The sequence below is a fragment of the Pocillopora verrucosa genome, chromosome 6, assembly GCF_036669915.1.
Source record: "Pocillopora verrucosa isolate sample1 chromosome 6, ASM3666991v2, whole genome shotgun sequence".
NCBI classification, from domain to species: domain Eukaryota; kingdom Metazoa; phylum Cnidaria; class Anthozoa; order Scleractinia; family Pocilloporidae; genus Pocillopora; species Pocillopora verrucosa.
In genome coordinates, this window is record NC_089317.1 from 22,011,318 (window position 1) to 22,027,791 (window position 16,474).

The window sequence follows — 16,474 nt, forward strand, 5'->3', positions numbered from 1 at the left end:
GTAAAAAAATAAAAATAGGGGCGAAATGGCGGAGTTACGCAGCAGTATGTTAAAGTTATTTTCATTTCTCTTCTTTTTGCTCTGCTTTGTCACTCTGCGAGTTTCCTCGTGTGGAATAAGCACACATATAGACATTGGCCATCAGGCTATCAACTGGTTTAAAGATACAAGAAATAACACTGATTACAGGGAAATCATTCTGAGGCACCAAGACGCGTTCATAGGCGGAAATCCATATCCGGACGCCATGTATTCGGGTTTGTGCTTTAAAGGAAAATTTCATGCGGTCGCTGAAGATACACATTGGGCTCCCTTTATTAATGCCACTGTTAGGTATATCAGGAAGAAATACCCAAAACCTTGGGATCAGGTGAGTGGAATCGATAGATCATATCCTTTACTTGAACTGCGCTCTTGACATGTCCAATCACGATCCTTCATTTTCCACTCTTAACAACTCAAACTTGACCCCACTGATCACTTAATTTTTTATATGTATGGCTACTGCTGAGTTTACTATCGCTGTAGAATAATGAAAAGTTGAATAATGATCATATTTTAAGGTTGTTGTGGTGATTTACAGACTGAAAAAGTGGTAAATGGAAGGTTAATTGAGACTTTCTTGAACCATCACGCTTCAATGTGTCACGCGATATTACCGAACATTGCCTTTTTCCCGTGTTGACCACTTTCACATCATTTTTACCATTTGGATTTAAAACAACAATCCCGATTTCTCAGCATATAGCTTGTTAGGAAAGATGCGGAAAAATCCCATCTACAGAATCTTCGGAAGAATGTCAACAAGGACATGGGTAATTGTGAAGAAGAGCTCCCCAAAAAACCTGTCGGCCGACTGTCGGTCAACTGTCGGCCGACAGTCGGCCGACAGTTGGTCGTCTGTCGGCCGACAGTCGGCCGTTTGTCGGCCGACAGTTGGCCGACAGACAGCCGACAGGTTTTGCCCGAAATATAGGCTGCCTGTCGGCCGACAGTGGACCGACAGTCGGCCGACAGTCGGCCGACTGTTGGTAATGTGTCGGTTACCTGTCGGTAGCTTGTCGGTAGCTTGTCCGTGAAACGTTAACACAAACCTTAATGTTTTCTCTCGGTTTTCGCTTGATACTACATCCAACATGTGTAATACGTTGACAATTGACTTTCAAGATTTGGTGGCTCCTAAAGGAGCCGTTTTGTGAGTGGTGAAATATACAAGATACTTCACTCGTAGAATCATGATTTTAACGGCGCGCGCCTAAATCAATTATCGCATCACGCATCCAAGTCTAATTATCGAATTGTTGCGTATAGTAATTTATTACCTAACATAACGAGTAAAAAGATTGATAGTTGTATCATTTATTAAACTTGAAATTGGTTATCAGAGTTTTTGGCCGAGTTTTTCGATTAAATTATCTTCCAATGCGATTCTTAGATTGTGTGGTGTGTTGTAAATTACGCAAGTGATATATCCTATACGCATCTGATAACAACATTTTGGAAGAAACGTTTCTTTACATACTTTCAACTTTGCCGTCGATCGGTACGTAGGTGAAGTCTGTCAAGTCATACATCACCATTACGGATTGTTATGTCACGTTAACTGTTCGTTTTTAACACAATTTTTCTTTTTTCTTGTCGGTAACCTGTTGGTTAGCTGTCGGTAGACTGTCGGTAACCTGTCGGCCGACAGTTGACCAACAGTCGGCCGACAGGTTTTTTGGGGAGCTCTTCTTCACAATTACCAGGACATGAGTTAATCACGTGTCACTCAAATGAAGAATATGATTGATTCTCATCATATAGTCTATTAGATAGACATTGTAGTCCCAAACTTTTTGGGCCAAAAAAGAAATTTTTTTTTTATTTATCAGTTGAAAATTTATAAAACACCAATTTTAACGAGAGAGGGTGAATCAGGTCATCTTCCAAAAGCAATTTTTTTAAACAAGAAAAAAATTGGCATGGGGAAGTCTTTTAGAAATAATACAGTAAAATGAAAAGCACCTCTGGAAGAAACCTTAGAAAATAGGATTCAAGCTCTCCCCTTCAAAATGAAATGCCCCAACCCTAAAAAAATAAAGGCAAGGAGACCAATCTAACTCTTTGGTCAACATTGATGATTTCAAACACATCATGTCAAGGAAGATAATATAAAATATTTTTGCTTTGTATACAGATTGTATTTACAGGCTGTAACAGCAGCCAAATTGGTTACTTGGTCACTCAATTTATTTTCAAGGTAGTCCTGAAGGATTTCCACCCCATCTATTCTTATGCCAATGGTCTCTTTTGTTCAAGAAAATTTACATAGCTACTCACCACATGATGAAAAATGTCCTTTAGTAAACATATGCACCAGTAAAGCATTTTAAATTTACTACACCTGATTTGATAGGAGACAGAAAAGTTGGTTGCTTTTACCCTGGGATTTGTATCACACCAAGTAGCAGATGTGACATGGCACAGTCTTGGAATTGATCAAGGATTCCTCACCACAATGGGAGATGTTAATTTCTTTGGTTCCTTTCCAGCAGCTCACAGTATCGGTGACCCTGGTGGAGATATGGTTGCATCATTTGAGGGGGACACAAGGAATATAACTGCCAGCATTAATGAGTGGTAGGCAACATTGTTTTGAAAAATCATATTTTTTAAGGAATATTTTCAATCTTGTACCTTTTGGCCCCTGAGAGTGATTAGCATTCAATTTCTCTTTACAACATCTCCCCTGAATCAAACATTTAGGTCACAAGAATAAAGAAAATGATCATTAGCTAAAGAGGCTCTTGAATGTTAAACAAGTTCTTTTCATCAGTACCTCAGGAAATGAATGGGGAACAGCATGGAGGATATGCAAAGTGATTTTAGGGTATGAAGAGCTGAAGGAATACATTTGAAAGTTAACTAGATTCATTTTATCATTTTGCATCAGGTATGTTCCAAGTGGAGATCTAGAAGATATTTATCTTGAATATTATGGGGAAAAAAAGATTGACAAAAATGAGATAGAACTCTGCACTGCCCTCCTTTTGCTTGGTTGGGTTGGAGAGCACATTGGTGGAGCTAAGTTGTTTTCTAAGTATTCAAAGACTTCTCCCTTTTTAATGGAGGACCTGCACTCATACTTCCAAGGTGGGTTAGTGTTTGTATTTGATTGTAATTAGCTATGAGATATTCATCCTTAGACTGTCTTAGAGAGGCACATCAGTTCTTATTTTCAACAGTATGATTCCTTTGGAGAGAACAAGTCTCAATAAAATCCCAGTAAAAGTGATGTTTGTAGAATTAAACTTAAGTCAACCAAAGATCATTGTATGGGATATGTCTGATCTAAGCTGAATTAACCATGCATTTTGATTGGGTCTTAATTACAGTATTGATCTATTTGAGGACAGATGCATAGATGACATTACCAATAACAGTATTTTCCTTTTTTAGTTATTATACAAAGCGAATAAATTCCACTTTGCTGTGGATCTGTACAGTAATAGATCACAGAGGAAATCAAAATGTGGCAAGACCATCAGTGACACACTTGGCAGTGCCTTGTGTGCCATTTTGTTCTTATCCACATTTTGATATCATCTGTGATCTGTTACTGAATAGATGGACAGCAATATGGAGTCTATTGATTATTTTACAGTTAGACCACTTCTGATTAATTATTAGAGAGGATGTGATTTTGAGTGTCATTAATAATCTTTTGAGGTGCAATTGATGCTTTTAGGGGGTGTAGCAGACATGGCAGCCTGGTCAATTCTTCTGTGGCACAAAACTATTGACATGTTAGAACATGGAACAGATGTATGTGTTATTCCACATAGCCCTCTCTTTATTTCTTGCAATAAGAGTGATTCTGCTACAGCTTCATCAAGGAGACAGTTGGACAAAAAACTCAAGAATCCTGGAACAGTTACACCAGCAGAAATACTTAAGCTTGCCGATTTTTCTAATATAAATATGAAGCAGACCAAGAGAGGCACTTACTTTTCATTGTCAGAGTCTCTTCATGAAAAGATGTTGAAAAGCAAAAGTTTGTCAAGGGATTGCCATGGTTCTCAAAACTGCCATTTAAAAGTGATGTCAAATGAGAACAGTGCAGATAAAAGGGCATTATTAATGTCTGCAGAATATTCATCATCTGTGCCTTATGCAAGATTAGGATGGTGAGTAAATTGATGATTAACCTTTGAAACTTAAAGATCTGAAGCAATTCACTTGCAAAAATGTTCCAATGTTTACAGGTCTCTTGCCTATGGCAATTTTAATGGTCAGAATATTTCCCTTGTGATTGGAGCACCGGGGTATGGTACCCCAGGTAACAGCCAACATGGGCGGGTATATCTTGTTACTGGTGATGCTGACAGTGGCTTACCTGATAAAGACTTGGACTTGGATGTGTCTGCAAACATGATTCTGGATGGTACTGTGGAGAACGGACGGTTTGGTACTGCTGTGGCTGTAGTGGATTTTAATAAAGATGGAGTGGATGACCTGGCTGTGAGTGCTCCAGCGACAGGTATGAGTTATTGACAGTTTCTACTTTTTTGCTGTCAAAGACTGTCAGTGATGAACCGCAGTGAAAAAAGGGGCTATGGGTGAAGCTACAAAACACTAGCACAGTCAAGCGCTATTTTAACCATGAGGAGTTCTCATGAAAAGTCCTGTATACAAAAAATTAAAGCATGAGGGGATTTGTCACACAATACAACTGAGAAGGCGTTAAATAATTATAATAATTTTACAACATTGTGATTGACAAGTTCAATTAATAAAGTTATACCATTGACCTATCAACCCTTCAACCACTAAGAATGGCTAGAATCTAATTTCCCCTCACAATATCACCCCTGAACAAATTAAGTTTGCATGAATAAAGGAAATGATCACCAACTAAAGAAGATCTTGATTGTGAAACAAATTCTCCTCGTCAGCACTTAAGTGCTGTGTGGAGAACAGTTTAGAGATTATACATACAGATGTAGGGTGTAAAGGGTTAGGTGAAATATAAACTAATAAATATTTTTTATTCATGTTCTGTATAGGTGCAAATGATCTTCAGTACACAGGCACAGTGTACATCTTTTTTGGAATCAAAGAAGAGGGACTCAATCCCCACCCAAGTGTTGCAATCTATGGCAATGGAACATATTACAATCTTGGTACATCTCTATTGGGGGCTGATATTGATGGGGATGGATTTAAGGACCTCATAATTGGGTCCCCTTATGCTCCTGAAGGAGGGCCCCAGAGAGGATCTGTTGCTATATTTTTAGCCAAGACACGTATGAAACCTGGTTTGGATTTGTCTGTGCATAATGCAGACTGGATTGCTCTTGGTGAACAAAATTACAGTTGGTTTGGTTATTCAATGACTGTGACAAAGGAAATTGGAAAGATAGTGTTACTTGTTGGTGCACCTACGTTCAGGTAAAATTTTGTTATCTAGTGAGCTGGTAATTAAACAAATAAATTATAGTTCTCCCAATAAATTAATGGTGAAAACCCCATTCAAAATCCATAAAATTATAGAAAGTTGATAGTGCATAAATATGGGGTTAACTTGTGGTTGTCAGGTTTATTCAGAAAATTTCCAACACCCCTTTTACAATTCTTGCCCAAGAACTGAAAGTAGTGTATACTTCAGGGCCAAAATGTTACTTTCTTTTACAATGAGTTATCATTTACATTTTATTAGTAATGATTGAACTCTCTATTATCTACTGTAGTTAACAGGTCATGATTGTAGAGAAGATTTTTAGTTATTCATCACATGGTGCATGCATTGTTGGGGATCAAAGAGAATGCATCTAGGCTTTAAAAGGCACATCTACCTGTACACTGTATATGAAAGGTTCTTTGTAAGATTGAGCTTGCTTGCCAACAGCATGTTGTGATTGTTTTTGTTAACTACTGACTGTTAAAAAATCCATGTCAGTTTTCCAGTGTCAAGGTTAGAATTCTTTGATGTGATTGGCTAATTTGTGAAATCATGTGCACCCCACATGAATACAAAGAAAATACAAATGGGGAAAAGAAGAGAAGAATTGTAATTTGAAATTTAAAAATACAAAAAGATTTTCTGCAAAAAAAAATTTTTTTTTTGCAGATTATGTGCCAATAAGGACTGCAGTTACTCTAAGGATGACGTACAAAGTGTTGGCAGAGTGTATTTGTTCCATCCCAATCTATCACCCCAACCTATGGCAACAATAACAGGGCACAAGACTTTCATGAAGCTTGGAACCAGCCTCTCTGTAGGAAAACCTTACAACAACAGTGAAGACATCCTTGCAGTTTCTGCTGCAACTCTATGTAATCTATGTTCTTTTAAAAAATTGATTTAACCCTCCGCCTGTTTATTCCCGGTGAAATACTAGACATCCTTTAATTAAATGTGAGTTATTTATAACTGGGAGTTTAAGGGTTAATTTTTCTTATCAGTTATAAGCTTTGTATCAACTTTTCCCCACCATGAAATTTAATTGATTTTATATTTATCAGCAATAATATTCATTAAAATTTATTAATCATAAAATCTTTTGTTTGTAGCATTTGAAGGCCATTTGGTTGATGTGGAGGATATGCCAGTTTCTTTTACCCAATCAGGTGCCATCTACCTGGTAAACTCCACAAAAGTTCTGCAAAGTGGAAGTGATATCTCTCTTAATGATTTGCAATATACTGCCATTTTTGAAGGTGACCGCAGCTATGGCAGATTTGGTTGGAGTTTGGATTTCACTGATGTGAACCATGATGGTATCACAGACTTGGTTTTCTCTGCACCATTCAGAACAGAAGATATTACTGAAGAGTTGAAAGGAGGTTTGTGATTAAAACTTTTTCTTTCTTCCTGGTGAAAATTAACTTAAGGTACTTCACTCTAACTTGTAATTCTGGCTCAGATAGTGATCTCATTTAACCCTTTCACTCCCAAGATCTATTTAGTAATTCTCCTTACTATCTACCATACAATTCTTATGATGTTAGTTCAGAGAATTTGGTATTGGATCAACTAATAATCCCATGATTGATATTCTTCTCTATTCTCATCACCTGCCTGCTTGATATTGTATTGATATTATAAGAAGAAATTCTGTCTTGGTCACTTGTGGGAGTGAAAGGGTTAAGGTATTCCCCTTTCTGTCTGCCATGCAATTTATGTGATGTTGGTTCTGAGAATTTGGAATTGAATCAACTTATAACCCACAAATTGATAATTGTACTTTAATTCTTATCATTTTTCTGCTTGATATCTTATTGATATTACCAGCATAAGGAGAAATTCTACCTTGGTCACCCAAGGGAGCTAAGGCGTTAGGAGATGAAACTGACCCTATTATAGGTCCTTGTTTGTATTGAACTAGATACATAAATAATCTCCAAGTCAAATTATCTTTTTTTTTTATTTTCAAGGAATCCTCAACACATGTACTCTTGACTAACATGTTTGGTATAATGTTCATAATAAAGCTAACCCAGAAAAAAGCAAAACAACACAACATAAACAAGTGAAGATAAAAGCTCATGGTATTTCCCTAATTTCCATTTTTTTTTTTTAGCTGAGGAAGGAGGGCTGTATGTTTTTTATGGTGGAACATCTTTTCCATTGGGGAATGCCACAAGAGGATGTAAAGAAGTGGAACCCTGTCCTGGAGAAAAGGTAATATCAACTTCTTGTGGTATGTCTCCAATTTACTTTGAATTCAACTACCCTTCAATCCTCCTAGGCATTTAATTATAATTCAATTTGAACAGCTCATGAAAATCTTTTCTTTGATAGGCGACATATGATTGGATTTACTACACCTGTAATAGTTGTAAAAATTACCAGATATTTAACAAGATGTTAAAAATGTTCTTTTCCAGGCATCTAATGTGATGAAAAGCAGTGAGGTAATAAGTATTAATAATCATTATTATGATGATGTACATATGCTATATTAAGTGTCCTGCCTCTCCATATCAGCCCCTTCCCATTGTTCTCAAGGTGACAGTTTTGGGTCAGGGTTTACAAAATATAAAAAAATGTAAGTAGTAAAAATATTACAAAATGCAGCAAAAATATTACTACTGGTTAGTAGTAATAGAATTTTGAAATTCAACAGGTATAACTTCAGTGTATTGCAGTGGTAAATGTTTTAACCAGCTCAGTGATCTTGTTGATGTTTTTTTTTTCTTAACAAAAATATCATCTATAACCCACAGGAGAGGTCTCGCATGGGAACGACATTCCTGAATATCCCCAATGCAAGGTCATCTGGTTCAACCCTAATTATCTCATCACCTCGCAGCTCATATAAAGCTTTTCATTCAGGTTCTGTTCATGTTGTTCAACATGCCTCTCAAATGGCTGTTGTCTGACGAAGATGAATGTAAAGTAACTGAAAATGAAAATCACCTTAGTTTATAATTAGATAATTTGTTTTTATCAGCTGAACTGATAATATAAATGGGTCACTGCAAAGGGTCTCTAAAGCTGATCTCTCAAGTGTTAGCCCTTGGTCAGAGCTAATTAGCCAGGGTAGCAGTTTATTTTCTTTCCTTTATGCCAAGCTAAGAATGCCAAGGTGTGGTGTGAGTGATAGGAAGACATGATGTAAAAGGGAGCAAATGCACTCATCCTGTGATTTTTTGCTTCCTTTTACCCTTAGCTCAAGTTATGACTCACTAGCTCTTGGCTGAAAGGAAACAGGAAAAATTATTTTTATTAATTTTAGATACTTTTTTTTATTAACTTTATTTCCCTGGAATGATTGAGTGGGAAGCAAATACAAGAAAAGAATATTAAATAGTTTAAATATTAGTTTTTTTTAATACAAAAAAATCACCAGTAGGTCATGAAAAATAATCCCAAGTGGGGTGTAATATAGATTTGGACCAACAAACTTAACCAATTACTTTCAGGTACTAGTACCATATTTTTATTTTTCTGTTTACAAATCAAGATATTACTCTTTCTGTGCCTTCTTTTTCTATAAATTTGCATCATTTCTGATGCAAGCTTCAGTCATGGAGTCTCTCTGCTAACTTTCACTGAATGAACCAGCAGAATGTAGTAAAAATGTGTTGAATTTTAGCAGTGAAACTTTTTGGAATCAAAGCCATTACTGAGCTCTATGAAAGATGGACTAAAAGTAGTTATCCCCTTTAGTCCAACTCAAGTGAGTTTGTGGCTTCTGGAACTTTTTGTAATTAGATAAATTATAATAGTTGCCTATAATTGTGAGTACTCATCTTTCAAATAAATTTTTACATCAAAACCCAAATGAATTAAGTATCAAAGGCATTGCAATTTAATATTGTCAATGCAAAGATCAACTGTGTCTCTATGTTCACCTGGTAGCCAAACCCTCTAACCCCCTAAAAGTGAAAAACAGCTAATTTCTCCCAACAGTGTTATCCTTGAATCTTACTTTAAGGTCATGAGAATGAAGGAAATGATCATGAACTCAAGAAACTCTTGATTGTTTAAAAATACTCCTTTTAAGTACCCTCAGGAAATGCACACAGATTAGAATGGAAAATTAGGCTCTAAACCCTTTCCTGATCTACAGTGCCATATGGTACTCATGTGTACCACCCCACAAATTTCTAAGTGAGCCATATGGCACTCTTCACAATGGTCAGTTCTAACCAATAAAAGATACTTATTTTCAGTGTTTCTTCTGGCCTATTGTGTTTTAACCAATAAGGTGAGAGTAGTGGCTTAGTTCAAGCTAACTTTCAGGGGAGGTATTCATATGAATTTACTGAGATATTGTGAGTTGAAGATATTGGAAGTTGTGTCTGTAGTTTTGGTAGTGGCTGTGCTTTTCGATTCAGATAGCAAAGAAGAAGAGTTTACTGGCTTCAATATAGAACTGAGCTTTCAGAGAAATAATCACAAGTTGGGATCAAATCACACCAAGGATGGCAAGAATTACAATGGAGAGTTACTTACTTTGTATTGTTGCGTTATTTATTTTTAGTTGAATTTTTTATGCTCCTTCCATCACACCCTATTTGTGAAACCATTTTACTCTTGTTTATTGGCAAAGACAAAATAATTCCAAAGTGATTGCACTATGTTGAAGAGAAACCAAAGGTGAAAATACCAAGATAAACAGCTTTGTGGTAATCATCCACATCCAACCCTATTCCATTGAACTGTGTAAATTCACCAATTTCTGGGTTCTGGAATAAGCTGTGGGATGCAAGAGTCCAATTGTGAATTTTTGGTGGGAGTACTGTGGCCTGCAACAATACTTTCTTCACTCTCCTTAGTCCTCCTCACAATCCTTTGATATCTATCTATTTAGTACAATTGCAAGTTCACCCACTACTCATTGAACCTGACCTGAACAAGCTTACTCCATCAAATAACAAGTTCACTCCTATCTTTTTCAGTCGGCCCCAAATTCTTCAGTTCCTATTCTTTCAACAGAAGTTATCCCTTTCCTAATGAAAAAGTAGGGGTAAACTTGGTATATTCATCGTTCAACATAAGGGCAAAACCTCTTTAAATCATTGTTTCTCCTGCTTAACCCATATTTCATTTGTTCCAAAAAACTTATGAACAGCACTTTTTGGTTGATTTTTCTATCTGTCAATCAGATGAAACAAAACTAAGTAACTTCCTTGTGGAACCTGTGTTAAAAAGGGAATTTCAGACCCGAAATAACTACATCAACAGCCTAATATATGGCTGAAGAAAGTTACCATGATGGAAATGTCTGATGATTTTTCAGCAATACTTTAATCAGTATTCCATGACATCTAACTATCATTTGACTTTTACTTCAATCCAAGTTGAATGTCTCACTTAACTAAAAATATACCTGAATGTTTAACCAAATATCAAACATCAATAAGTCTTAAAATATTCACTTGTTAATAATTTAACAGCAATATACAGCTCCATAAAATAATATACATTATAAAATTATACTTGTTTGAGCTATTAATTTCTTTATAAAATCTCTCATTCTCCTCTTAATTTTTACAGCTATAAATCATAGTCTTAAGTTGAACGCAATATGTTTGCAAATTTTGATCACACCTGCTGGACTGATTACCAGCTGGCATGATTCATAAAAAGAAATATGTCTAGCTAAGGTAATAATAACAAGAGGAACAACCATGCATTTTGCATGGTACAACACAACCAATAATGATCTTGTAACAATTCAAACTTAAACACACCAAGACAACTAACACTGTATCACAACTCTTGTAGCTTTGCAATTTTGGGGATTGCTAACATTCAAATTTGTTTAACTCTTTCCCTGTAGAAGGAACCACGGCCTTGGTTCTCCCTACAAATTTATAACACTATTAAACAGTGAAGGAACCTCCTGCACTCACCAATGAGGGCATCAAATTATTACTTACTCTGCTGTTGAAGTATCACATAAGTGATGAGTGTTCTCCTCTAGGATTAGACTCAAAGTGAGGCCAAGCTCTTTAAATTTGCTTCAAAACACTGCTACATATACCCATGATCCTACAGTTTTAGCATACAACATGCTTCTCACAAGTTTAAACTACATAAGAAGCATGTAACATGACTAAAGGACCACAGTTACTAACCCAAAGTTAACACAGTTCTCAAGACATATACTCAGCATGTATAAAACCAGATGAACATTCAGTTTCCCACAAGAGGCAAGGCTAATGACTATCATGCCATCAGTGCATCCATTTTGAGCTTATTCACCTCAGTTTCAAAACAAGCATACATACTCTCCATACTGCTGTACACATATTTCATAAGGCGCTGACAAGGAGAATTTGTTTCACAATGAAGAGCTTCTTAAGCTGGCAATCATTTCTTTTACTCTTGTGACGTTAATGTGTGATATTATAACGAAAAACTGTCTCTCTTGAAGGTCAAATGGTTAACATGACGGTTTCAATTGCATAGCCATAATCACTCAAACAATTGAAATGAAGACTTTCTTTATAACAAGCCTGGTTTTGAAACTGAGACAAAGATAGCTCAGAAATGGAATAATGCACAGAGGAAAAAAAAAACAGAGTACCAAAGCTAACATTTACACCATTTTCAACGAAACCACAATTTCCCTCAAGTAGAGATTACCATGGCTAACAATTCTCTTAAGATGGTTACAGACTTAGAGATACATGAAAAAAAACTTGGAAAGTAGGGACTCTAAGCTGCAAAGACATTATTCACATTAACTAGACTAACTCAGTTCACTAAACCTCTGGAAACTGCAGCAGAGTCAAGTGAAATGGTGTTAACTCCAACCAGATTATCTTGAACACCAGCCATGCTAACGCTTGAACTGACAGGCATGTGGTGTGGAGAACTAACAAGATTACTCTCCCCACCATTTTGAACCATGGTCGGCAATGGAGAATTCTGAAGAGATGGACTGCCTTGCTGAATGTTAGAATACATGGGAGACAAGCTGCTTACAGAAACAGTTTCAACTTGTGATGACACAGTTGGTGCAATCATCGTTGGGTGTGTTGTGACTGCTGATGAACTTTCCGATGCTGACACTGTGGTGACATGGCTTGCTGAGGGAGGTAATGTGACAACAACCATTGTGGTTGGTGTCCCTGCAGGTTGTTGCAAAGTGACAGTACCTGGTATGACTGTGGTACCTTGGACATTAGGTATTGTTATAGCAGTTGGAAGGGCCACACCAGGAGGTACTGCTTGTATTTGGACAGCACCCTGCACCATAGCAGCTTGGACAGTCACTGGAGCTGGAGCTATTGGAATGGTGTTGAACTGGCTGGGAACAAGAGTGTCGGGCCAAAATCTCTGAGCAGGCCTACTCTGGATTTTAGACTTTTTGGCTTTAGGTCCTTCAGGATTGCTTGCATCCAACATTGGTTGCAAAATGCGACGTCTAGCATTTATGAACCTATATAGAGAGATAACTTTGAGTTAAACAATGAAACAGAGAAATGCTACCCGAAAATCCTCTTTAAAATGAAATAATTGTACGACAGTAAGACATATATTGCCCAGTGTATAATGAGTCCAGTGATAAGCTTACCAGTTGTTCACTTGAAGTATTGTTAGATTTGTTTGTGCCGCAATAGCCCTCTTTTCATCCTCTGTTGGGTACGGATGCTGGTTAAAAAAAAAATGTCCAAAATGGGAAAAACAATTATTTCTTTCAAGAACTTTTTATTTTCTAAGACTCTTAAACTCTTAATTGACTATCACAGTGAAACACTATAGGAAAATAATTTTGTAAACCAGTCAAGTCTCCATTGTGACCAGATTTCTTCTTGTTAACAGTAATATTTGTACCACACAAGGGTTTAAAGTTAAGTTTTGAAGCCATATCTAGAAGGAATTGCAACAAAACTAATTATCAAAATTAACTCACCACCAGATGTTGAAAAAGCCAGCTTTTCATAATGTTTGTCGCCTGCTTGGGTAACACTCCTCTCCTAGTTCTCTTTTTATCAGTGACCTCCGTTGGTGAGTCCAGGGCAGGGAGAGGAACACTGGAGGGGACTGTTATTTCTGTGGGAGATTCATCTCCGGAGGAATGTGTCTGCAGTCTGGGTGGTGTGACAGTCTCGACAGTTGGTGTGCTGACGTAAGTTACATTTGCTGGCACTGTGGTGTATGTTACAGTTGCTGGTACTGTGCTGTACGTGACTGTTGATGGCACGGTTGGCTGTTGGGGAACCTGTGCTATGACAATCTGTTGATTGGGTGCCACTCCTTGTGGAACATATGCAACAGTTGCAACTTGTTGTTGAACAGGAGAACCAATAACACTTGCTGTAGGAGTTGCATTTGCTATTGTGCACGGAGCCACTGCTGGGGTATAGTAAGTGATTTGTTGCTGCGGGAGAAATGTTGGTTGTTGTGCTTGGATTGGAGTGGTTGGCTGTTGTTGCACATTTGCATTTAACACGTTCACAGCAGGAGAGTATGCTGATTGAAGAGGGCTACGCAACAGGTTCTCACTCTGCATCTTCCCTTTCAGACAAGCTATGTATCTCTGGCAAAAATCTTTGCAAAGTTCATTTACTTTTTCCAGCTCTAGTAGGTGTATCCTGAGTACTTGAATAGCTTTCACCATCTGTTGACAAGACAAAACAAACATATTTAGTGACAGACACATTTCATTGGTTTTCAACTTTCACTCCCAAGATCTCATTAACAAATTCTCCTCACTGCCTGACATACAATTCTCTTTTATGTTAGTTTGACGAATTTGGTATCACATCAACTGATAATCCCCTAGTTGATATTTTCTTTCTTTTTATCACTTGTCTGCCTGATATTGTAATCATTTTATAAAGAACAATTTTGTCTGGGTGATTCAAATTTTGTTGAAATGAGAAAACCTCCTTTGTTCATAACCATGTGTGCTGTATTTCAATCCCAACAATAAAATCTTGAAAGATATCAACAGAAAAATATCTGTTCTCTTGCACAATAAACTAAAGAGTAAGCAAAGGTTTTTTTAAAACCAATAAAAACCTAACACACAAGTTTTTGATAGGTTTAGCACACACAAGCTGGCTTTATATCTCTAAACAAGGAGGAAATTAAGAAATTAACTTCCACCCCCACGTTTTGCTAATAACAAAATAAATCAGCTAAAATCTATAGAAATTTCAGACAATCATATCCTGAAAATTTAAATAAACATCCTGAGAGAACGAAAATGCTGTCATTTGCTTAGAGAAGTATGAAAGTAAAAAACATACATAAAAGATGAGGTCCGTGTTTGCTGAAAAATTTACATTGACAACAAAACAAATTCTAATTCTTAATAAATATTTACATATGTAAATAACAATTCATTGAAATTGCTTCCTTCACAAAAGTCGGCTAACTCTGAATGTAATACCCTTAGCGAGTTAATGTCAGCAGTAATATATAAAAAAATATCAAGACATTTTTATAATTTACCCATATAACAAATAACACCCAAATCTAGCTATCAGGAAAACATACAACAGGATTTAGGATGAAAACAGGAAATCTTCGATTAGAAGGAAAATGAAAAGTTTTCAACAAAAACGTCATACTTCTGCTTCGAGAAAGGGGTACTCGGAAATTCAGAAGCCTGAGGGAAAACAGGGTTTTTTGTGTTCTTAGAATAGAACGTTCTGTAATTGATTTCAATAGGCTCATGGATGATTCGGTATGAGATTTTCTTTCAGAACGCCATTAAAAGCTTACACTTAATCTGGATTAAAATTTTCTTGTATCATTAGGAAGCAAAACGAAACGCCATTTATAGTACCTGTACTGAAACACGCGAAAAGTGAGTGTTTTCATTGCAAAATCTATCCACCCGCCATTTACAATACATAGAAACATGGCGGGCACTTTCAACAACAAATGCGTATAAAAAATTTCGAAGAGCCCAAGACTGTGAAGCTTTCGATAGAACGACGCAATAATTTCAAGTCTGTTGATTACAACATTTGAAACATTTTGTAGCTCGAAGTTCAATCCATCAAGAGATTCACTGGTAGATAGCGAAGGTCTTCAATGTCATCTGTGACCCAAAACAAGTCTTGATTACTTTGAGATTTGTCAAAATTACGATCAACTCGTCTCAACAAACGAAAACCTTTGAGATTTGAATCTAACGAAGTAAAGAGTAAGCTTCGGCTTATTCTTACCAAGTTGTCGAGATCTCGATCTTCCGTATAGAAAGGCTTTCCTTCCCTGTTCATCTGTAAAATTCCATTCTTAATTTCGTTGTCGAATGCCGTGGCAGGCGTGCATTCACAGGTTTGAGTTGACTGCTCGCACTTTTCAAACAACTTCGCCAAAAGAGGCAATAAAGGATGGCGGTAGATTGCTTGCTTTTCCGCCTCCATGTTTGAAAGCTGTTGCAAGTCGACCGCTTGAACAGTTATCTGGGCTTCGTCGTAAGAAGGAGGGGGCATCTTGTCCGCTGGTGTCTGTTGGAGAGATATACCTCCATAATGAGCCGAAGTAGCAATGTTTTGGCCTTGAAGCATGTGACTGGTGGCCACTCGATTCGCAAGCCCTTCCATCAAAGGCTGCCTGTTCGAAAAGAGAAAAGACAACGTTATACTCGACTGGCATGTTGGCGATGAACGGACCCGGCTGGAAGACCAAATGAAATGATAATCGTTGTTCTGTTAATGTGTTTGTATGGGAGGTTGAAAGACTTACAATTGGTCACTATTAAAAAGAAATGCACGAGGCGATGGAACAGCGACGGTGTCACTCACTCGTCAACGTCAAAAACTCCTTTTGGCGCGGCCTTGCCTTGCCTGATTGACAGCGCCAACCGACGAATTTCTACATAATTACTATTGTCCCCATGCTAATTTATACCTGTCGCACACTGGGGAATAATTGATGCATGCATAATGAATGATTTGAATAATGCCGATGTTGGCTTTTGAGCCATGATGTGATTCAGCTGCCAAAACAACATCGTCGATATTCTTTTTACCGCTACATATTTTCTAAGTCACAACCGGAAACGTCATC

At 37.1% G+C, this 16,474-nt stretch overlaps 2 protein-coding genes across 4 annotated transcripts; one reads left to right on the forward strand and one right to left on the reverse strand.

The window, feature by feature from the left end:
- On the forward strand, positions 1-9,641 carry LOC131783574 (phosphatidylinositol-glycan-specific phospholipase D). 3 transcript variants are annotated; one of them, XM_059100339.2, is made up of 11 exons: positions 1-370; positions 2,399-2,622; positions 2,936-3,135; positions 3,731-4,169; positions 4,248-4,522; positions 5,049-5,433; positions 6,113-6,318; positions 6,703-6,828; positions 7,566-7,666; positions 7,873-7,899; positions 8,212-9,641. In XM_059100339.2, exons 1-11 carry the CDS (start codon positions 26-28, stop codon positions 8,365-8,367), a joined length of 2,484 nt encoding a protein of 827 aa, XP_058956322.2. In that variant the 5' UTR covers positions 1-25; the 3' UTR covers positions 8,368-9,641. The 3 variants fall into 3 exon arrangements, with proteins under 3 accessions (XP_058956322.2, XP_058956321.2, XP_058956323.2); XM_059100338.2 differs by having other exon boundaries at positions 6,556-6,828; positions 8,212-9,635; XM_059100340.2 differs by having other exon boundaries at positions 230-370; positions 2,535-2,622; positions 6,556-6,828; positions 8,212-9,636.
- A 1,050-nt stretch (positions 9,642-10,691) lies between these two features.
- Positions 10,692-16,236, reverse strand: LOC131783578 (homeobox protein PKNOX1). The gene is made up of 5 exons (XM_059100344.2): positions 16,151-16,236; positions 15,628-16,018; positions 13,359-14,066; positions 13,020-13,096; positions 10,692-12,884 (listed from the first exon to the last, which is right to left on the reverse strand). Exons 2-5 carry the CDS (start codon positions 16,006-16,008, stop codon positions 12,197-12,199), a joined length of 1,854 nt encoding a protein of 617 aa, XP_058956327.1. The 5' UTR covers positions 16,009-16,018; positions 16,151-16,236; the 3' UTR covers positions 10,692-12,196.
- Between the last annotated feature and the right edge of the window lie 238 nt (positions 16,237-16,474).